This window comes from Maniola hyperantus, chromosome 10, assembly GCF_902806685.2.
Source record: "Maniola hyperantus chromosome 10, iAphHyp1.2, whole genome shotgun sequence".
In the NCBI taxonomy this organism is placed as follows: domain Eukaryota; kingdom Metazoa; phylum Arthropoda; class Insecta; order Lepidoptera; family Nymphalidae; genus Maniola; species Maniola hyperantus.
Window position 1 is genome coordinate 1,422,227 of NC_048545.1, and position 24,639 is coordinate 1,446,865.

Genomic DNA, 24,639 nt, shown 5'->3' on the forward strand with positions numbered 1-24,639 from the left:
TGCACTTAGCTCATTGATAGATTTAAGAGGAGTTTAGTCGTACTGTGCTCCTAACATTACATTGCAGCACATTAAAATAAAATAATATAAAATAAAATAAAAATATTTTTACTAGCTGATGCCCGCGACTTCGTTGGCGTGGAATTAGGGTTTTAAAAATCCCGTGGGAACTCTGTGATTTTCCGGGATAAAAAGTAGCCTATGAAAAAAGTAGCCTATGACTCGTGAAAATTATACCAGACAGACAGACACGCTTTCGCATTTACAATAATATTAGTATGGTGAGTGGTAAGTGGTAACGTTTCCATGTAAGCCCTTTCTTCCGCATTTGATAAGTTAACTTTTCAATACAACATTGTTTCAAGCACTCGAACTTCAAGTACCTACTTAATCTGAAAATACTTATTAATTGTTTTAGTATCGTAGGTACTTAAAATCGACATTAATACGGTAAATATAGTTATTACGTGATTTCAATTAAAGAATAAAAAAACCGGCCAAGTGCGAGTCAGGCTCGCGCAATGAGGGTTCCGTACTACAGTCGTATTTTTTCGACATTTTGCACGATAATTCAAAAACTATGATGCATAAAAATAAATAAAAATCTGTTTTATTTGAAGACCTTTCATATGATACCCCACTTGATATAGTCACTCACTTCAAAAGTTGAAAATACTAATTATTAACTCATGACCACAATTTTTTTTGTGTGATCTTACCCTAAATTCACAGTTTTCAGATTTTTCCCCAAATGTCAGCTATAAGATCTACCTACCTGCCAAATTTCATGATTCTAGGTCAACGGGAAGTACCCTGTAGGTTTCTTGACAGACAGACAGACAGACAGACAGACAGACAGATTGCATGCCTTAGTATATAAGGTATTTGGCACACAATACCACAATGTATGACTAAGAACCATTGTAAACCCAAATAAGCAATAAATAATTTGATTTGATTTGATTTGATTTGACAACAAAGTGATCCTATAAGGGTTCCGTTTTTCCTTTTGAGGCAAGGAACCCTAAAAAAACAATTGTCTCTCACGGCTATGCTATCTTAGCACGTCATAATATTTATCAAAACCTCGTGGCTAGGTAAGCTAGGCTAGCCCGGCTAGGTGTTGCAGCCGCATGCAGCGGACAGTGCAGTCCGTGATTGCAGTATGTCCGCGCGCGCCTTCGCGGTTGTCGCGCTCTGCGCTTGCGCGATCACATCTACGCGCGCTATTCAGGTTGGTGTTTTTGTTTCAAATTGTGAATGTCGATTAAATTTTTTTTAAATTATTAAAAAAACCGACTTTCAAAACCACTACAAAGTACTTAAAATTTTAAAAAAATTGCAAATCGGTCCAGAAACCACGAAATAATCGGTGTACATATTATGTATATAAAAAAACGGCCGAGTTGAGAACCACCTCCTTTTTGGAAGTCGGCTTATTTCTTGGACGATAAAAAATAAATCCTCAATTTGAAATGGATAGAAGCGCATTATATTTTTATTGGTGATTTTAGTTTATTGTGATAAAATTAAAGAGTAATTTTTAAAAATTACTTTAGTTCATTTTGATTGATTTTGATGTTAAAAACCGATGCAATTTCGGAACGAATAAAATAATAATTTAAAATTGATGGCAGCGTCAAAAATATTGGTGATTTTAGAATTAAAGTTTTTTTGTTGATAAAATTAAAGACCAGTCAAGTGCGAGTCGGGCCTAGTTATTTTAGGGTTCCTTAAATAATTATTATGAACACCATATTTTCGGTGTACCTATGGAATATTTTTTTTCCGAGCCAGAAAATTGGAATAAACCGTGAAAGAAATCCCAAAAAATGTTCGTTTGTTTTGGTCACAGTTTACAAACTAAGTATTTAATTAATCGTTGTTTTCAGTGTTTGTTGTTTAAACCACTACCCATATTATAAATGCGAAATTGTGTTTGTTTGTTAGTTTGTTGGATGTCCTTCAATCAGGTCGCAACGGAGCAGCGGATTGGCGTGATTTTTTGCATGGGTATAGTTAAAAACCTGAAGAGTGACATAGGCTACTATTATCCCGGAAAATCAAGGAGTTCTCGCGGGATTTTTAAAACCTAAATCCACGCGAACGAAGTCGCGGGCATCAGCTAGTAGGTACAGTATATTTGAGATAGCCCCCGTCACAAAAATAGTCTAAAACCGATAACATCGACGGCCCCCCATTGCCTTATTTTTTAAGATAAAAAAATAAAATATATTCATACTCTGCTCAAACAATAATAGGTACCTCATACCACAGGATGATAGTAGCCCCATGGCTCATGCTATACTAAGATTATTTTTTTCGGCTCCTTTTCCATGTATAAGAGCCTCCAAAAATAATTTAATTGAATTTCTAATTCAAGATTTGGTTTGGGTCAACATTCTAACGTTTGGGTTTGTAACACATGTAATCTACGAGCTTAGAGACCTATGACACGCAGACGGACAGACAGATAGCAGAATGACATTAATAGGGCTCCATTTTTACCCTTTGGGTACGGGACCCTAAAAATGTCTGCAAAGCCTGCGTCGCTAATTTTCCTTTATTTTATTCGGGTTGTGCCAAACATGATAGTTTGCGCTTCTTCTGCTTGAGACCTTTTGACTTTAAGGTGACGCAGTACGCTCGACCGAACCAGTGGCCCTACCGCGGTTGTTTGACAGCTACAATGTCACGATCGCAATCATCTCTGATTGGTTTATGCTCGTTCACTATTGGCCACAATGCATTGTTGCAACAAGAATCGCACAAATTCAGCCAATCAGAACAATTGAGATTGTAATAATGATTGATGCAGGTTTTAGACAATCGCCCTACTGTTTGCTTTTCACTCGACATTGTATGAGAAAGATGAGAGGCACGATGATTTTCACCGAAATCAAGGGTTCAGGAATATTTTTGAGAAAAAACTACTGAGTTTATGTTTGCAAAGTATAGTTATTTCAATTCAACTAATGAATAAATATACTAAGTCTAATGTTAAATTTCTTTAGAATTTTCATACCCCTAATCTTATTTATTTACGCCCAAAGTTGTCATAAATTTAGTGTTAAAATAGGAATCTTTTTAGGCTCGTAACTTTAAAATCAATATTTTTTTCAATGTTTCATATATCAATAAACCTAGATAATGACAAGATGAATTGATATAATACTTAGTTTTGAGCGTACAGTATCAAATAATGTAGTAATTACCCTCCTACGTTTGTATGAAGAAAGCACCGTCCTGAGCCCCCTTAACGCTCAATGTCACAACTTTAAAAAATAAACGTTTTTTTCTAATCCTACATAATATTTCTAATCCTACCTACTGGTAGTTACCTACTCGACTAAAAATAAGATGACTTGCGAGTCGACATTGGAGCCTGCATGTCTCGCGTTACAGAATACCAAGTTGCGGCCTGCCGTGGGACACTTAGGTACCTACTCGCTGACAATCACTGTTGATAACAAAACATACAATAAATTATTATCCATATACATCCTGCTTTAGATCACATCTACGAAACTATGTTGTTCTTGATTTTTGCGTAGGTACCTACATATTCGAAATCGGAAAGTGCGGTAATCATGCGGAAGTATAAGTAGGTATACCTAGTGCATTCAAAATAAACTGGCATGTTTCCACTTGAGACCGTCATTATCACTAAAATCCGTTTTTAGTCGGTAGGAGTCTATGTTCCCCCGTGGCCCGTGTATCCATGGACCATGATGGATTTTCCTCACAAAAACAGTTATATTTTTTTTTTTACTTTTTTTTTAATATTACAATAAAACTTAAAGCTAGCCTTATCTAATTACTATATAAATCATGACCGCGTGGAATGGTGCCAAGAATACTGGCTGCATTTCCGCGCTGGACAGCCAGGCTGATCCGTGGCGCAATTGAAAAAAAACAGTTATATTGATTTAGATTGAAACATCCATAAGTAAATAAATACAAACATATACAGACATGTGAAACTATAAATATAACGGGATGTACCGTCGGTCTGGGTGTGATCATGTTTGTGTACGGCACTCAAGGCCGGTGTGGGTTTATTATGTCATAATGCATTTGTCACGTGCAAATATCTACCAATATTACTCCTCAGGGCTTAGACCAAAACCAAACTCAAGCACGTAGCTTATTGCTTGAGCCAAGCATGTTGACCGTTCACAATACTTTTTTCTTGATGCTTGAGTCAAGCATTTACGTGCTTGACCGTGATTGATGCGATATTTTTTTTGACGCGACGTTCGGTTCGGAAAGTGTTCGAGAAATGAGAAAAGAGCCGTTTACTGGCTCAAGCTGTTTTACTTGCGTATACTACTCCTCAGGGCTTAGACCAAAACCAAACTCAAGCACGTAGCTTATTGCTTGAGCCAAGCATGTTGACCGTTCACAATACTTTTTTCTTGATGCTTGAGTCAAGCATTTACGTGCTTGACCGTGATTGATGCGATATTTTTTTTGACGCGACGTTCGGTTCGGAAAGTGTTCGAGAAATGAGAAAAGAGCCGTTTACTGGCTCAAGCTGTTTTACTTGCGTATCAAAAGTAAAATAAAATTACGTACTCTAGATAGATTGACAGCTTAATTTTTTTTAAATTAAATCGACGCCATAGTTTCAAAACTACAAATTAACTTAACGAAGGCTACGCCAGAAGACAGTGCAGGCTGTAACAAGAACGCTAGCAAAAACTTATGGGTACTAAGTACTTATCTAAACACAAACCAATACCAATAACCATTTGTCTCATGTTGTAGTTTTAGTGATTTATATTATTTTTCAAACCCGCAATGTATAGCGTGCAAAACTCGGGTCAATGCCCCGCCAACGACGTGGCATTGACTCCAAATGGCCTACTTACGCAACGTTCTTAAGCGTCGTTTTATTTGCAATATATCGTTTTCTTTTACAAAATAGAAGATTTTTTTTAGATTTTTTCGCGTTTATTGGTGTTATCATATCAGTAATCATCAGTAGTATCACCTGTATTCGTTTTTGGTAGCGTTGTGGTTACACTCTGTATAGGTAGTTAGTTTAAATGCAGTAGCAATTAGGCATCAATTAGTCAAAACTCACTTTCATTTCAATGTTACCGTAAAGTTGTCAGTCGGCCAATATTAGACGTGGTCTAAACAGATCACTTCAAGAGAACACTACAGACATACAGTTAGGTTATATTTCCGTCGATGTACAATTCTGGCTGAAAACACGTGTATTTGTGAACGAAGGTCGCTTCGCTTGTATACGTCATAATGCAATGGTGACGTCGAATGCATCCATATAGGCCAAGAGATAACTAGCTTAAAATATTACAAATAGGTAAAGTTATATTCAAATTAAAAGTTAATTAATTAATAATTTAAACTAAAACTAAAACCTTAAAAAATATAATATTATAACTAAAATATATTATTAAAAGGAGTCCCTTTAGGCAAGGTTCCGAAGATACTGGCAGCGTTCCCCCCTTTGGATAGCTAGGCTAATTCTTTGTCCGAGGTAGCTGCCAGCTCTTCGGTCTCCTGTGATGTCGACTAACCTTTTTGCTATTTCCTTAAAAAGTCTTATAGCGCTAGGACCCCACGGACCAAGGGTCACGGTAAAGTTTGTAAGTTTGAATGTAGAAAGTAATCTCCAATGATTCACAAAATTCTTTCTTGATTCAGATAATATAGCATATATCTACAATGTCACGAATCACGATCGCAAGCACCTCTGATTGGTTGTCGCTAACTGGCCAGTAAATAAAGCCGTTTTTTTTGGTCAACGTCGCACTAAATTTCCAATCCAATTTTATTTTTAGGTTAAGGGTCCATAAAATCACAAAATACTGACAGATCCAGGTAAAGCTTCGATCGCAATCTTGAAGGAAAGTTTTTGGCCGATATCTCAAAAACTATCCGCTTTAGGGCAAAAGTTATTTGGCCAATTATTGTAGGGAATAAAATTTTGCATCTTTTGTTTTCTGTAAACTTTTCTGTAAAACTTACCGTTTACGATTTATGGCCGATTTAATGAACCGGTTTTTCCAATATTTTAAAAGTTATCGGCCGGAATAGAAAAACCGGTTCATTGAATCGGCCATAAATCGTAAACGGTAAGTTTTACAGAAAAGTTTACAGGAAACAAAAGATGATTTTTTTATTTTCTACAATAATGATCTGAATAATAATTTTTGCCCTAAAGCGGATAGTTTCCGAGATATCAGCCTAAAACTTTCCGTCAAGATTGCGATCGAAGCTCCACCTGGATCTGTCAGCATTTTGTGATTTTATGGTCAGTAAGTGACCCTTAACCTAAAAAAAAAAAAAATTGGATCGGAAATTTCGTGCGAAGTTAAATGCTCTATTTACTGGACTATACACGAATCGTATAAATTCAGCCAATCAGAACAATTGAGATAGTAATAATGATGCAGGTTTTACGAAATCGACCTACTGTTCACCGATATTTTTAGGGTTCCGTACCTCAAAAGGAAAAACGGAACCCTTATAGGACCACTTTGTTGTCTGTCTGTCTGTCTGTCTGGCCGTCTGTCTGTCAAGAAACCTACAGGGTACTTCCCGTTGACCTAGAATCATGAAATTTGGCAGGTAGGTAGATCTTATAGCTGACATTTGGGGAAAAATCTGAAAACCATGAATTTAGGGTTAGATCACACAAAAAAAATTAAATTGTGGTCATGAACTAATAATTAGTATTTTCAACTTTCGAAGTGAGTGACTATATCAAGTGGGGTATCATATGAGAGGTCTTCACCTGTACATTCTAAAACAGATTTTTATTTATTTTTATGCATCATAGTTTTGAACTAGCTTATGCTCGCGACTTCGTCCGCGTGGACTACAAAATTTCAAAACCCTATTTCACCCCCTTAGGAGTTGAATTTTCAAAAATCCTTTCTTAGCGGATGCCTACGTCATAATAGCTATCTGCATGCCAAATTTCAGCCCGATCCGTCAAGTAGTTTGAGCTGTGCGTTGATAGATCAGTCAGTCAGTCAGTCAGTCAGTCAGTCAGTCAGTCACCTTTTCCTTTTATATATTTAGAAGATTATCGTGCAAAATGTCGAAAAAATAAGACTGTAGTACGGAACCCTCATTGCGCGAGCCTGACTCGCACTTGGCCGGTTCTTTGAGTTAAGTACAGTCTCTGGCTCCTGTACTACATGAATGCAGCCGACGTCACAATGCATTAGTGACATCGACCTTGAACTACAAATACTAGTGATCTCACGCTGAAATACTATAACGACTACAATACTAGCATTTAGGTACTGATGGTTTCTTTACTTATGCCAGGGCCTTATATTTATAGGATTCCGTACCTCAAAAGGAAAAAAGGAACCCTTATAGGATCACTATTCTAAGTAAGATCACTTTGTTGTCTGTATGTCTGTCTGTCTGTCAAGAAACCTATAGGGTAGGTACTAAATAGGTACAGCAGTCAGTCAGTCACCTTTTCCTTTTATATATTTAGATTCTAGCCCCATAAACTACCGCCATAAGTACAAAAAATTACTTCATTTTATTACTACAGTCCCTATTCACAAAAATCCGTAGAGGTCAAAAATAATAAAGCTAGATTAAAACGGTTTTCAATATTTCGCAGCGACCTCGCAAGCAATGGCGGTCATAAAATCGTGCAATTTACTAAAATTATTATTTCATGATGTCACAAAGGAAACATAAAATGTGTTGCGTAACGTAATAAATAAACTGCTTTCCGGTTTTTAAAGTAACATGCTAATATTGTCCCACAGCTGGGCAAAGGCCTCGTCTCTCATTGAATTCTAGCTGGTATTTTGAAAAATCCGCGTCTACATTGCAAAGAGAATAAAGTGTAACCAGAATGTTGGCAAAAACGAAGACAGGTACTGATGATTACTGATATTATGATACCACAAAAAAACGCGAAAAAAAGTAAAAAAAACCTATATTTTGTAAGAATTCAAGATTAAATAAAACATCTGACTGACGCTAGAGGTCTACAAACGTTGCATAAGTAGGTCATTCGGAGTCAATGCCGCGTCGTAGGTGGGACATTGACCCGAGTTTTGCACGCTATACATTGCGGGTTTGAAAAATACTAAATCACTAAAACTACAAAATGAGGCAAATGGTATTGGATTGTGTTTAGGTACTCGTATAAGTTTTTGCTAGCGTTCTGGTTGCACCGGATAATTAAGTGCACATCAATAGCAATAGTCCGTGACAGGTTGAGATGGCAATCGGGGTATGCGGCGGGGAGACGCCCCGCACACCCGCACATCATCCGCACTCACCCGCACCTTGTACGCGGGTGCTGCGCGGGTTTTGCGGGACTCTCCGTCCCCGATTGGTATTTCAACCTGTCGCGTATTGTACTAGGTTTGCAAGTCTTGCGTAGCTCAGTAAAATTTTTGCAAGTTCATAATTATTTTTAATTTAACGATCCCATCAACAGTTTTCGAGGCTACACAGATTCATAAGTCAGTCAGTCAAGGTACTGTTTTATAGCAAAGGCACTGTTAATTTCAAGTCAATTATTGTTCACGACTTCGTCCACGTGACTACACAAATTTCGAATATTTTACTTCCTTAGGGGATTCGCGCAGCTAAAACTAATTGGCACCGGCACCAAAAAGTATTATTATGGAACTATAATATACTCTTGTATACATAATATATTCGGTAATAAATTAAATTATTTTTAAATTGTTAGTGTTTGTGTATTGAAGTCGGTTTTTATTTTTTTGTAATTTTTTAAAATTTGATTTCAATGATTAATACAACAATTTTATTCATTCCAGCCTTCAGCACGAATATACCTCGACGCATCAAGAACCAGAACAACGATACCCGCCCGCCTCTTCGAAAACGATGACGTGGAGAAAAGGTACACTCCAGAGTTGGTGCAAGAGCTCAAAGCAACGCAGGACAATGCCCTCCTGCTGTACACGGAGTACACCTCAGCAGCCGCTGGGGATATGCAGGCGTTCATACAGAATGTTACCTCGCTGCTGCAGGATACTATAAGGACCATGGAGACCAGGGTTCTGCAACTTGCGGTGAGTTTTCTCTTTTCCACACTCAGTACTCTTATTATCACTACCCTTATGCGCTTAGTGCTTAGTATGCGAAAGTATGTTTGTTTGTTGGTTTGTTGGTTTGTCCGTCAATCACGTCGCAACTTAGCAACGGATCAACGTGATTTTTTGCATAGGTACCTATAGTTTAAGACCTGGAAAGGGACATAGGCTACTTTTTATCCCGGAAAATTAAAGAGTTCCCAAGGGATTTTAAAAACCTAAATACACGCTTACGAAGTTGCAGACATCAGCTAGTATAACAAATAAATAAATAAATTATTTGAATTAATAAAAAAAACATGAATTTTATTTATTTGTAACAATCCGTAAACGACAATCTTTTTCAATTTTTTAACGCCAAAAATAGACTAATTTCTGCGGGAAAATTATATTTAAAAAAAATGAAAAATATTTGACGCTTACCTACTCTATGTGACGATGATGTGACGTCATTAATCTGCACTTTCCGTACAGTGTGACGTTAATAATTAATTATTTTAAAAATGAATAAAAATCATGATTAAAAAAAAAGTAAAAAAAAATTAGCCCCATCAACTACCGCCATACAAAATATTACTTCATTTTATTACTATAGTCCAGGATAGGTATAGTAATTGTAATAATAATTATAAAATACATTAAACTGCAAGAGCTCTATACATTTATCTAATCAAATGCAGATTATCCGTCTGTCCATCAGAATGTTTAAACTAATAAACCTTGACTTAGTTGGAATCCCGAACGGTTAGTCGAATTTAATTTTGGCAAAACGTTTTATTACTATCATATCGTGCAAAAACTGTATCGACTCTGCTTTCCAAACTGGTCATAGAGTCCCTTAAAATAGACGGACCTGACGTTTCTATAGAGCCTGTCACCTAACTCATTTCTGAGGGACGTGTCCCTTTCCATTACATTGGACTCGCTCCAGCAATGCGCGGGACGTAGGGGGCTACCCTAAAAAAAATCAAAATTTTATTTCACCACTTTGTCGGCGTGATTAATATTTATACTCATGCCAAATTACAGATTTCTAACACTAATAGTCTCTGAGATTAACCGAGGACGGACGGACGGACGGACGGACAGACGGACGGACATGGCGAAACTATAAGGGTTCCTTGTTTACTACGGAACCCTAAAAAAGAGGCTGCCGTCTTAACCACTAGGCGATATATGACTGCTCCCTGTGCAGGATTGATATATCCAGGATCTGTAGGGCGATTGTCTAAAACCTGCATCAATCATTATTACAATCTCAATTGTTCTGATTGGCCTAATGTGTGCGATTCTTGTTGCAACAATGCATTGTGGCCAATAGTGAGCGAGCATTAACCAATCAGAGATGATTGCGATCGTGACATTGTAGCTGTCAAACAACCGCGGTAGGGCCACGAGTCTAAATTCTTGTTATTTTACATAGATTAGTATTCTCTTCGTTTCAGCATGTTCCCAGGCTCTGTTTATTATTCTATGCCCATAAAATATTTTGCATAGTATTTACACGATTAAGGAGCTTTGTATTGTTGTACAGAAGCAGGCGTTATTTTGCGGAAGTCCATGATATACAATGAACCAAAAGCTTAATCTATATATATAAAAGGAGAAGGTGACTGACTGACTGACTGACTGACTGATCTATCAACGCACAGCTCAAACTACTGGACGGATCGGGCTGAAATTTGGCATGCAGATAGCTATTATGACGTAGGCATCCGCTAAGAAAGGGTTTTTGAAAATTCAACTCCTCTAAGGGGGTTAAATAGGGGTTTGAAATTTTGTAGTCCACGCGGACGAAGTCGCGAGCATAAGCTAGTTTTGGTATAATCCGCTGAAACAGGTCGAATCTGTATGGTGCAACATGCAGCATGCGAAATGCACCGCCCGCCCTCCCGCTGCTAACCATGCAGGAAAAAGCAGCTACCAGGCAAGCAATACGCACCCTCACCACCACCACGCAGAACCACACAAATCCCAAAACACACTCGACGCACGTTTCGCCCCGACACCGGAGCATCCTCAGGAAAGAAACAAAGAAAGAAAGAAAGAAAAACGTTTATTTTTTTAAGGTTGTGTACCACACATTACCAGCTCGACCTGGTTAGGTTATCCCGGCGCCTCTTATACTTGAGTAGTAAAGTCAAAAGACCTCAAGTAGAAGAAGCGCCGGAATAAACCATGTTATGTGTGGCACAACCCGAAAAAAAAGGTCCCTACTCAGCATAAATGCCATATGTCTTGCACAAGTACAAAAACATACAGCGCTGGTTTTCAGTAGGAACCCTGATTCGGGTGGCGCCACGGAATTATTTTAATTGTACTTATCTAATCTATCTATTCTATATGTTAATAATATATACAAATTCACACATATTATACTTACTTATAATATATATAATTGAACACATCTATGCACATGACGTATAGGGTATGCCTATGATGTAGCCTAAATCTTGTTACAAAAAGGAGTACTCCGCCACATGATCCTGAAATTCTACCTGTTTATCCAAAAGGAATTTTTTCAATTTAAATTTAAATTTTCAGGAGATGTAAACCTTTCAATACATTGTATTGTATTCAGCGATAGATAAAAACCCTAAAAGCGATGTATGTATCTCATACGCGTTCCTAGTTCCTACCAATTATAATCCGGAAACAAGAGGGAATAGGCATCTTCCAGGTAAACGCGTCCCTCTAAGGCCACATCATCACTTTCCATCAGATGTGGTCGTGGTCCAGCGTGTGCTTATAATCAGTAACCTTATTATAAATGCGAAAGTGTGTTTGTTTGTTGGTTTGTTGGTTTGTCCTTCAATCACGTCGCAACGGAGCAACGGATTGACGTGATTTTTCGCATGGGTATAGTTAAAGACCTGGAGAGTGACATAGGCTACTTTTTATCCCTGAAAATCAAAGAGTTTCCACGAGATTTTTAAAAAACCTAATTCCACGCGAACGAAGTCGCGGGAATCAGCTAGTAAATTAAATAAAAAAAGCTAGTTTGAATGAAATTACACAATTTTCCAAAATAATCGAATCCCGGGAATCGTACCTAATAGATAACTGAGTCAAATCATAAATCCATTGCAATCCGTATCTAAACTGTAGGTACCATTAGTGTTAGCAAAAGTGGGTTAGATTACGCCTAGGATTCCGAACGTGCAAGCATTTGATACGCGTAAGACGCTCCGATAACTTCCACATCTGTAACTGACTAACTGCAGGTCAGTTCATGAACAAAATACGAATTAAATACGGACAAAGGTGGCTATAGAATCTCGGGACTTGAATTAGACCATATAGTATCACGGTTCTTATCTCGGAATGATAAGGGATTAGTCGTAGTCCACCACACTGGCTAAGTGCGAATTGGCAGACTTGATATACGTATAGAATATTATGGAGAACTCTCAAGCATGTCTGGTATCGTCAGCAAGTAATATTTTTAATCAACGCGCATACTTAACTCTCGCTAGAAGACTCATTGGTGACGAAGCGCTGGTCAATTCTAAACTTCAAAGTTTGGAACATCCAGTGTCCATAGGTATTTTACAGGATATTTCAGAGAGTGTGCTGAAGAACTTTTCGACCTGGTTCCTCCTTCACCTTTCTACTATCGTACCGCAAGGCATCGCCAAGGTCTGCACCCGTAGGCCGTACGTAGTCGAAATTCCACGGATACGTACGAAGCGATTTGCCTACTCATTTCTAATTTGAACCGCTAAGATTTGGAACACCCTTTCAGCATCAGTTTTCTTCTCCAGTTATAATAACTGAGTACCTACCTTCAAGTCAAGAGTGAATAGGCATCTTCTACGCAAGCGCGATAAACGACTTGTATAGGGAGTCAAGAAGGCACACCCGGGAAAATCGCCTGTACCCCGTAACTTTCCCCATATAACCGAGAGGCTATGGGACCCCCCGATAAAAGGCGCCCTAAACACTTCCTTCACGATCCCTACGATTAAATTATGACCGACAATACTCCATATCTCGTAGGGCTCCGGCTACACAATTCAACCTTTTTACAGCGTCTTCGCCGGCGAAGACGAGGCCGCCGGTTTCTAACGTCACCCGGACGTGGACTCACGCCACGGCCTCGGGGCGTACGGACTAACCAGTAGTCCAACAACTCTTCCCATCCCAACGTCACCCTAAGCCGTGGTCCGAGCCTCACAGGAAGCGCCCTTAGGAGGTCGTTGCCCTCCGACCTCTCAAATTATTTCTTCGAGCCCTAGGGCTCACCTCCAGGCGGAGCTTCGCGCTTGCCATCCCCCTTAGACAAGTTAGTTAAACAAAAACGAGATTTGTTTAACTAACTTGACAACACGGAAGTACTTAATTTATAGAATTAGCCCATTGAGTTGTCTATTTCAAATTTCAATTTTATCAGATAGATCAGTATAGATATGAATATGCTAATCGATAAGTGCTCTCCATGAGAAGGAAACAAAACGTAAGTATGCTAGATAAGCGACAATTAGTGTTCCACGAGTATGGTGGTAGTACCTAGTAAGTACTAAGTACTACTACTACCACCATACTCGTGGAGCACTTGTCGCTTATCTAGTATCCATAATATTATTATGTCTATGTTGATTTTTACGTTATTGGAACAAAATCACTGACCTTTTCTAATACAAGTATACCCTAGACCTGTGATTGCGTCTTTATTTCCGCCCCACCAATCACAATCATAGTGCATCCTTTTCACTTCCATACAACTGTGCAAGAGTGAGCGTCCTAAGGTAGCTCGATTCAGCGAACAAGGTTGTAACCAGAACGCTAGCAAAAACTTAGCGTTATTGCTACCTAAACACAATCAAATACCAATAGCCATTTGACTCATTTTGTAGTTTAAGTGATTTAGTATTTTTCAAACCCGCAATGTATAGCGTGCAAAACTAGGTGTCAATGCCCTACCTGCGACGCGGAATTGACCCCGAGTGGTCTATCTACGCAACGTCCGTTGACCTCTAGCGTCAATCAGATGTTTTATTTGTAATGTTATATTGTGAACTTTAAAAACATACAGGTTTTTTAATTATTTTTTCTTGGTTTTTTTTGTGTTAACTTTCCAGTAATCATCAGTACTGTGCTTGTCCTAGTTTTCGCTAGCGTTCTGGTTACCCCCCGTATAGATTGATCTGCGCAACAGGTCGAGATGACAATCGGGGAGGGAACGCCCCGCACACCCGCACAGCCCCGCGCTAACCCGGTGCGGGCGACGTGCGGGTGTACGGGCGTCCCCCCGCCTCATACCCCAATTGCCATCTCGACCTATCGCGGACCATAAATCCTTTGATCTTTTATCGTTTTGTATTTTATGTCATTTTTCTTGTACCTTTATTTGTATTTAAATTATTATTAATCATCTAGTTAGTGTAAGTGGCACTGCCGTTCTAATAAGATATAAAATAAATAAAATAAAATAAAAATAAATAAAATTACTAGCAAAAAAATTACATTTATCTACAATTTCCCTTCGCAAGGCCATAGTCGAAACAGATGTGGCTTGTGTATTGTATGTGACACATCTTTCTTTGGCATTCGGTGTATTGTCGACTGATTAATTAACATGTCTATAAACTTGTCAATACATGCTGTATATGAGTCATATTGCAGTTTACTATTTGTTTGCAAAATAAGATGAATACACCTACGAGAACAATTAAAATAAGTTCTTATACGTATGTATTTCATCATCATCATCATCATCAACCAATAGACGTCCACAGCTGGTCTTGCGCCGCCTGAATCCAGGCTCCCTGCGACTTGTCTGATGTCTTCCATCCACCTAGTGGGGGGGTCTTCCAACACTGCGTCTTCCGGTGCGAGGTCGCCATTCCAGCACCTTGGGACCGGGGAGTATTTAGTATCTTTCTAACCAGCAATGTATATTACAAAATATATGGGTTTTATTTATTTTTTTGGCGGTTTTTTTTTGTGGTATAATACCAGTTATTATTAGTACCTACTATCACCTATATTCGTTTTGCTAGCGTTATTGTTACACTCTGTATAGATAAAAATGAATCGCCGAAATGTACCTAAGTACGCGCATAACTTCTGAACGACTGTACCAAATTAGATAATTCTTTTTTAGGGTTCCGTACCTCAAACGGAAAAACGGAACCCTTATAGGATCACTTTGTTGTCTGTCTGTCTGTCTGTCTGTCCGTCTGTCTGTCAAGAAACCTACAGGGTACTTCCCGTTGACCTAGAATCATGAAATTTGGCAAGTAGGTAGATCTTATAGCTGACATTTGAAGAAAAATCTGAAAACCGTGAATTTAGGGTTAGATCACACAAAAAAATTTAAATTGTGGTCATGAACTAATAATTAGTATTTTCAACTTTCGAAGTGAGTGACTATATCAAATGGGGTATCATATGAAAGGTCTTCACCTGTACATTTTAAAACAGATTTTTATTTATTTTTATGCATCATAGTTTTTGAATTATCGTGCAAAATGTCAAAAAATACGACTGTTGTACGGAACCCTCATTGCGCGAGCCTGACTCGCACTTGGCCGGTTTTTGTATCGTTTATTGTCATGACAAGGTTGACATGAAAATTTTGCAATGGGTGGGGTTTGAACCGGCAACCTTTCGGATTTAAGTCCGCTCCTTTAACCGTTGAGCTAACGAGGCTCTTAAATGATTCGTGTTATTATGGTATTATCACTTAATCAATTACTTGCCTAATAAATCAAGCATTCATGCCAATAAGCCCAGCCAATGAACCGATTAAACTCATTTCCGCTTCAACTTCCAGCCAAATGCGCCAGTCACTATAGTCCAGGACAGGCCGAGATGGCAATCGGGGTTTGAGGCGGGGGGATGCCCCGTACACCCGCACGTCACCCGCGCTCGCCCGCACCGGGTCTGCGCGGGATTATTACAGTCTCAATTGTTGTGATTGGCTAAATTTGTTGGATTCTTGTTGCAACAATGCATTGTAGCTAATAGTGAGCGAGCGTCAACCAATCAGAGGTGTTTGCTATCGTGACATTGTAGCTGTCATTCTACCGCAATCGAGGCCGTGTAGGGCGATTGTCTAAAACCTGCATCAATCATTATTACAATCTCAATTGTTCTGATTGGCTGAATTTGTGCGATTCTTCTTGTAACAATGCATTGTGGGCAATAGAGAGCGAGCATTAACCAATCAGAGATGATTGCGATCGTGACATTGTAGCTGTCAAACAACCGCGGTAGGGCTGCTGATTAACTGACTGACTGATCTATCATCCCACAGCTGAAACTACTGGACGGATCGAGCTGAAATTTGGCAATGCAGATAGCTATTATGACGTAGACATCCACTAGGAAAGGATTTTTGAAAATTCAACCCTTAAGGGGGTAAAATAGGGGTTTGAAATTTATGCAGTCCACGCGGATGAACTCGCGGGAATTAGCCAGTTGTACTAAAATAATAATTGTCATAAACAAATGGATGTAAAATTGTCTCTACTTGGTTGATTAATTATCCTAATTAGTAATAAGCAAGTAATACAGAATAAATTGAATATTTTTAACTAATAAGTCGTGTGTTATTGGTATTACATAATATTTGTTTACTGAGCAATTCATGTCTGTCAATGTCAATGTCTGCCAATCCGCACTTGGCCAGCGTGGTAGACAATGGCTAAAACCCTTCTCACTCTGAGAGGAGACCTGTGCTCTGTAGTGAGCCGGTGATGGGTTGATCATGATGAGCAATTCATAAGGAACAACGAGTCTGCTAAAACGAGAACGTGCAACGTGCGATGTGCACCGCCCACGCTCCCACTACTAATCATGCAAGAAAAGCAAGCAATAGGCCGATGCCCGCGACTTCGTCCATGTACTTTTGCTGGTGGGAGACTTCGGCCGTGGCTAGTTGCCACCCTACCAGCAAAGCTGTACCGCCAAGCGATTTGCGGGCGGGCGGGGCGTTATATTATTATATACCGAATATAGATTATGTATACAAGAGTTAATGTAGTTCTATTATAATATTTTTGGAGTCGGTGCCAATGAAGTGCCAATGTGGAGTCGCAAAACAATATAAAAAGTAGGTAGGAGGGTTCGAGCGGCTAATTAGCACCGGCTCCAAAAAATATTTTTATAGAACTACATTAATTACTCTTGTATCATAATATTATATTCGAATTAAATTATTTTTTACTTTTCAGGGGTTGTGGTAAGGTATTGAAGTCGGTTCATTTTGTAAAAAAAAATTATCTCACAAATTTTTAGTGGCCCTATGTATAAAATTATGCTATGCCTGCTTAAAAACCTATGTTTACTGAGCTTTTACACTGATCGCAAGCAATTTACTCTTACCTATCCGTTGAGGAGTTCCATTATCTAGCTTCGAAGATGTTTATCAGATCTTTACCAAATGTATATAGGACCATATCGAAAGAATACCCTTTTAAACAAAAAAGAATTATCCAAATCGGTCCAGGCGTCTTCGAGTAGTCGGGAAACATACCTACCTAAAAAAAGCAAAGATTCCGACGAATTGAGAACCTCCTCCTATTTTGAAGTCGGTTAAAAATGAGTTTGCCAGAGTCTATTACACTTCAGCATTTAGCAACGCATTATAAATTAAAGATAAATTCATATATGCTTGCATATTTTACGAGATAATAAACGCCTCGTTAACAATACTTACGAGATCTTTTCTTCTGTTATGCTCAAGTCGACCTCGGCAACGGCCGGCACCTATACCATCATGTATTCTTAGGCAACGGTATAAAATATAGCGACCTTTAGATTTTCAAAAGAAGCTTCCCGTTGTAGTTTCATCTATCTTCAATACCTAATAAAAAGATTTTTCCTGACTGACTGATCTACTCAAACGAGTCGCAGGGAGCCGCTGTGGTATTACGTAAGGTTACGTATCCAGTTAATCGTATCTATCTACATTTCGATTGGAAATTAATTGATGCAATTAGCTGTTATACTTATAAGTCTCGTCGTCGTCGTTATAAAGGCACTGACCTCTACTAGCTCAAGTACGCTGGACCTGCGATTGACTACCTGTTTTTAAGGCAACTAGATTTTCGCCATTTTGGCCCTGATAGCAGCCGTAAGCGTCATGTTAACGTAGGCACTCGGAACTGTAGGTCAATTTCGTAAAACCGGCATCAATAATTATTAGAAACTCAATTGTTGTGATTGGCTGAATTTGTGCTATTCTTGTTGCAACAATGCATTGTAGCCAATAGTGAGCGAGCGTCAACCAATCAGAGGTGATTGCGATCGTGACATTGTAGCTGTCATTCTACCGCAATGAATGTTAGTAATGAGATCTGTCAACATAGTGTCATTACGAAAACCATTTGACACAGTGACATTTTAAATTCCCGGAACGCTAGTAGGCCGCTTCGCATCAGCACAAAAAATTATTGTCATTTTGGCACGCCTCTTTCAGCGTACTTGTATATTTCCATTTCAGTGTATGAATGGAACTCCCTCCCTCTATTAGAGCTTTGCCTCATCGGGAAAATATATCATAAAACATTTGACACAAGGGTGAAAATACATTGAAGCATTTTTGTCTAGATTTATCGTGCTTACACGTACATACTAAATGCTAAGAATGTGAATGACCGACTTCTTTTGACCAGACCCACTGACGTCGCGTTCAATACTTGTATTTACGAATAAGTATCTATTTCTTAAAACTAAAACTAAAATTAAATATAAATATATAAAAGGAAAAGGTGACTGACTGACTGACTGATCTATCAACGCACAGCTCAAACTACTGGACGGATCGGGCTGAAATTTGGCATGCAGATAGCTATTACGACGTAGGCATCGGAAGAAAAGATTTCAGAAAATTCAACTCCTAAGGGGGTGAAATAGGGTTTTCATATTAGGGTCAGCATAAGCTAGTTAAATATAAATTACTAGCTTATGCTCGCGACTTCGTCCGCGTGGACTACACTTTCAAATCCCTATTTCACCCCCTTAGGGGTTGAATTTTCAAAAATCATTTCTTAGCGGATGCCTACGTCATAATAGCTATCTGCATGACGAACTTCAGCCCGATTTAGTTTTGGACTTTATTTGAAGTGGATCTAAAGACACGGATTATTAGATCTAGAAAAACTTTAGATTCAACGTACTCACCTAAGTAGTTAGTAGGTACTTAAGTATAGTAATGAACACGCTACATTGAGTCTAAAACCATTGTTCTTAGCCATTGAGCCGTTGAGAAGATGTTTAAGTTGTTGGTCGTAAGCTTATGCTTATGTACTTACCTATTAAGTTTAAGTACCAACCTCAACAAAAAAAAAACATTCCGCCTCCTATTCGGTAGGTCCGGGGCTCGATCCCGAAAGCACATTTGTAACTTTTCGGAAATTTAAAATTTAAATATGACTTGCTTTAACGGTAAAGGAAAATATCGTGAGAAAACCTGCATGCCTGAGAGTTCTCCATAATGTTATAGGCAAGTCTACTTGGCATTATATACTTAGTTATTATGGTATATGCGTTGGGAAAATTACTACGTGACCATAAAATAGTCAATAGAAAGATAATGTTTTAATATCTGAAATCATTGAAATGTTATCGGTAAATTATCATTCCGCACTTGACCAGCATGGTGGAATCGCTTAAGCCCTTCGAGAGGCTCACCTCACTTTGAGAGGAGACCCGTGCTCAGTAGTGGTGGGTAGAATGGGGTGAAATTTTGAACTTCTATCCGTTACCAATGACGTATTCTCAGTTTATTATTTAACGCGCGTAATCTGGCACCTTGACAGTGACGACATAGTGGGCCATGAGACGAGCGATTGAGCAACAGAATAATATCGCACACCACTGCCAGAGTGAACTAGAGTGTGGAAACACTCAGCACAGTTAACGACAATTAGATAACTTGTCAGAGGCGATTCTAGCCCTTGTGGCGCCCGTGTGCAACCAGTACCCTGGCGCCCTCTAGTCTAGTAGGAGCAGAGTCAAAATGGAATACTAACAGTTATATTTTCAAACGTAAATTCGGATGCAAATGGTGCAATTTTAAATGATGACAGCGTCGGCCATAACACGAGCGCAGGGTCTTTGAGAGCGCCGGCATCGACGCATCTTTGGAGGTGTCGTATTAGAGGGCGCTCGGCGCCCCCTTAGACCCGGCGCCCGTGTGCGCCGCACACCCTGCACCATAGGTAAAGACGCCTCTGGAACTTGTAGTAAAACGTCGAGGCTTCGACGGCACTGGCAGGCGTCAAATGTTGACCCTAAAGAGTTAAAATGGCGCGTGAGGAGTTATTTTGTACGGACTATAAACGCCACTTTAGTGGCTTCGATATGAAGACTGACATCAGCCATTGACTAGGCATTTAATATTAATTCATCGTTGACGTAAAATAAATAATTTCGTTTATTTTTAACCACGCTTGCCGTCGTGATTCTGTAAAATTAGACTGGGCGTACACGCACACTGAAGTAAGTAGGTATAACGCGTAAAATTTAACCCCTCACGCGCCATTTTAACTTTTTGTGTCAAATTTCATGTCAAAAGTACGATTTTAATCCGTATTTTAAAGGCGTACCCGTACTTTTGACATGACATTTGACCAAAAGAGTTAAAATGGCGCGTAAAGAGTCATTTTTTACGGGATAGCGTGTAGCCTTGCGGTTAAGAATTTCGGGTTCCATTCGTGGAGTCCGGGGTTCGATCTTTAACTTTTCGAAGCTATGCGCATTTTAAGCTAGGATCAAAATTGGATTACTTGCTTTAACGATGAAGGAGAACATTGTGAGGAAACTTGCATGCTCGAGATGTTCTCCATAATGTTTTCAAAGATATATGAATTCTGCCAATCCGCACTTGACTAGCATCAACGATACCAAATTAGATCAGTGTGGTGGTATATGATCAGCCTCAAACCCTTTTCATTTTGGGAAGAGATTGAATTAAATTAAATTAAATTAAATCTCAATAGTGGACTGAAGCTTGATTGAGATGTTGATATATTCTTTCTCCTTATTTTATTAATTATTTTTCGTTTGTACCAGAAAGTTGTAACAATGAAGAGAAAAAAAACCTAAAAGTGGACAGGGAAGCACTTATCTCTATAAGAGATCTTTACCAGTGACCCTTGACAGTACGACAGTTGTAAAGGGAGTAGAATAGGTACAACAAAGATAGAAAGTATTCATGAAAATATTGTCTTTTTCCTTCTAGAACCGACATTGCCGCGACGAGTTTGAGAGGAATATAAAGAAAGTAGAGATGGACGCGCATCGTGCCGCTCTGTTCAGTGGGGAGAACCACCACAAGTTCTTTCTGGGACACATGATCGTGTTTAGGATGCATCTGAACAAGGTGAGATAGTTTGTCATCATCATCATCATCAACCGATAGATGTGTAGAGTGTCTGATCAAAAACCAATATTTCTATTCTTCACGTGACACTGTTTGTCCTGGCGCTTCTTTTTTAAATTCTTTGACTTTAATGTTGAAGTGGAGGAATAACCAACTAGTAATTATTATGAGATGTGATTTGTTGCACAATTGAAGAAATAAACATTTTTCTTTCTTTCTTCCTTATTTTCTTTCTTACTTACTTCTTAAAATAATTTAAACGACGAACTAAAAAAGTTCCCTGATCAGAGAAACTCTTCAATTAGGTATTATTGACGTCCATCATTGTTTGGAAAATCTAAGTAGTTGAATTTTGAAAAGTCTGCCAAAATGTAAAATGATATGGTTTTTACTTTCAGAGTCAAGACTACGTGCTAAGGTGTCAAAAGATTAACAGAGGCTGTGGTACTCCTTGTGAAGTAAGTAATAGTAGATTGTAGGTACAACAAGGGCATAAAACGAGACATTTTACCCGAGCTGAAGGCGAGGGCAAAGATTTCAGTCGAGGATGAAATGAGTTTTATGACCGAGTTACACATACTGCTTTCCATTTCGATTGCGAAGAAATAAAACACTGATACGCGACTGCGACTTGTGGGTGAGCTCACTCTCATACCTCACCTCTTCTGGTCATTGTGTATCCTAGAGCCATACATCGATAAATCACCCATTGCGCAGGTACAATGTCTGAGGGCATTTAATGAGACGCTAAATATGTAGATCAATAAATCCCTCACTGCGCAAGTTCAAGGTCAATGACCCTTTGACATGAAACCAACTGTGACTTACATGATTAAAGTACCAAGAGAACATACGAGCATAGGAGACTAAGCTCAGGCACTATAGTACTTTCCATACAACACTTGTATGCCGTTGACGTGAGTCGTGACCTTTCTTCACATAAAAGTATTTTTTCCAGACCACACCAAGAATGATACGATGGAGAAGACTGGCTCGGCTAGAAATGAATCGTGTAAAGGATGACATCCAGCACTCTCGCCGCTCGTACATGGACCTGTTGGTGCACCACCGGCGGAAACTGAAGCATCTGAGGCAGGAGGCGCACCTGCGCGCGAACTCCGCCATCGCGGCGGTAGAGCAATGTGTTAAGAATACCAAGTGCTAGCATTTTAGTCATCATCATCATCATCAACAGATCGGCGCAATGTTTCCTGTCTATCGGTGCTCTAGAGGATATACAACGTTAGTTTTAGTGGTACGCAAAAACCGAAAGACGTGTCGAATATTTTTTTTTTTTGTTCTTCTTCTGGCTTTACACAGATTAGCTCGAATATTTTTACATAAAGAATAAATATACAAAATTTCAAAAATCAGTACCCTTATTATAAATGCGAAAGTGTGTTTGTTTGTTGGTTTGTTGGTTTGTCCTTCAATCACGTCGCAACGGATTGACGTGATTTGTTGCATGGGCATAGATAAGGACCGGAGAGTGACATAGGCTTTTTATCCCGGAAAATAAAAATGCCATATTAAGATGCGCAACCATAATTAGATTAAGTTTATTTTTAGTATTTTGTTCAAAATTTAATTTGACTATGACGAAAATATATAGAATTAATTATTTTATTAAATATGTTTGTTTGGAAAACTATAAGTACTAATTAATTTTCGAAACAAAATGTTAAATTTCTGTAGACAACCTACTTAGGAATTAGGTATTCAGATAATAACATATTCAAAATTCAAATACCTTTTTGGAATCAAGATTTTGATTTTTAAAAATACCTACCGTAAACATAAAAAAATAATGGAATATTTGATAGGTAATAAAATATTATAATAACATTAAAGTACAAAAACTATTTCTTATTTTTAAGATTAATGTGTAAGATTTTTTTTTTTCATTTTTTGTTAAAATTGTACAAGTAGGTACTTATTTGTATTCATGAAATTAAGTATAAAATAACAAAAAATAAATATTGGTAGATGAATTTATATCTTTTGTAAGATTTAAAAATTGTGTTTAGTTGTAACTTTTCAATTTTCCCACCATATTCAGGGATAAGGAATTGAAAATTGTATTTAAGAATATAATTAAGTAGGTACTTAATGAAACAAAAATTATTATTTTTCGTTGGTTCCTATTGATTTTTGATATTTTTACACGAAGCCAAAAACTGTATAAATAAATCTATTTTTATAATTTTTTTATAAGAATTTGAAAATGGTAATATTGGACGTAACATAAATGTTAATTTATTATTTTTAAAGTAAGATGTACCTAAGTATTAACCTAAGAATTTAGTAAGGTTAATTCACACTGCGATAAACGGTATCGGCTTTCTGAAGAGGAAAAACTGGCGCGAGTCGGACCCGCACACGAAGGGTTCCGTACTATCGTACAAGATAATGTACCTACAGTTCGCGACAGGTCGATATGGCAATCAGGGTACCGGATTACTCGTGCTACCCCGCACCGGGTTAGCGCGGGGAACGTGCGGGTGTGCGGGGCGTCCCCACCCCCCGATGGCGTGTCGACCTGTCGCGATCTATAGGTACTTTTTAATTTACATTGCGGCCATTTTGAAGTTTTTATTAATTGTTGTTGGAGTGACAATAGAAATGAGTAAAATATTCTGTGAAAATTTCAACTGTTTACCTATTATGTTCATGAGATTACAGCCCGCTGACACTTGACAGACAGTCCCCTTGGCACCATTGGGATACGGAACCCTAAAAATTAATTAAAACCAAAATGGTGTGTATTATCGTAACGGATAAATATTTTGTGTTCATTATAGAAAAATATAACATATTCGTACTTAGTCTCACTGTGATAGTCGTAATAAATTAATTTATTAAATTAATCCATTAATCTTGAGATTAAAATATTTAATTGGGAGTACATACAATTAAGATTTTAATATATGTACCAGATTATTGTTGTTAGTATATTTTTTAAGTTTAACCAAATGAATATTTTGAATAAACTTTAACAAAATTATAATCAAGCTCTTTATTTCATTGATTTCGCCTGTCTGTTGATATTATCTTTTTAGTTGGTGCCTACATTTGTAATTTTTTATGATAGTGTTTTTACCTAAACTTCAAGGAAATTTTTAATTTATTTTTAAATACATAATATACATATCAAAAATTGCGGTACCGGCAGGATTCAAACCTGCGTCTGACATATTGTGGGTTCACTCAGTACTAAAGCGACTG

At 38.2% G+C, this 24,639-nt stretch overlaps 3 protein-coding genes across 3 annotated transcripts in view; 2 read left to right on the forward strand and 1 right to left on the reverse strand.

The window, feature by feature from the left end:
* The window catches only part of LOC117986193 (cadherin-87A-like), a 290,214-nt gene that overhangs the window by 213,043 nt on the left and 52,532 nt on the right, over positions 1 to 24,639 (reverse strand). The gene's annotated exons all lie outside the window — the stretch shown is intronic.
* LOC117986179 (synaptic vesicle glycoprotein 2C-like) overlaps positions 1 to 24,639 on the forward strand; it is a 203,569-nt gene that overhangs the window by 158,133 nt on the left and 20,797 nt on the right. The gene's annotated exons all lie outside the window — the stretch shown is intronic.
* On the forward strand, positions 1,080 to 24,421 carry LOC117986194 (uncharacterized). Its single transcript, XM_069501425.1, has 5 exons — positions 1,080 to 1,234; positions 8,802 to 9,059; positions 21,274 to 21,414; positions 21,813 to 21,872; positions 22,373 to 24,421. The coding sequence occupies exons 1-5, from the start codon at positions 1,166 to 1,168 to the stop codon at positions 22,577 to 22,579; spliced, it is 735 nt and encodes a 244-aa protein (XP_069357526.1). The 5' UTR covers positions 1,080 to 1,165; the 3' UTR covers positions 22,580 to 24,421.

Bases quoted from the DNA above. Each gene is read 5' to 3' on its own strand.
- LOC117986194 (XM_069501425.1), top strand. From the start codon at position 1,166: ATGTCCGCGCGCGCCTTCGCGGTTGTCGCGCTCTGCGCTTGCGCGATC. The intron at 9,060-21,273 runs GTGAGTTTTCTC...TTTTCCTTCTAG, and splicing joins CCAGGGTTCTGCAACTTGCG to AACCGACATTGCCGCGACGA. The intron at 21,873-22,372 runs GTAAGTAATAGT...TATTTTTTCCAG, and splicing joins GCTGTGGTACTCCTTGTGAA to ACCACACCAAGAATGATACG.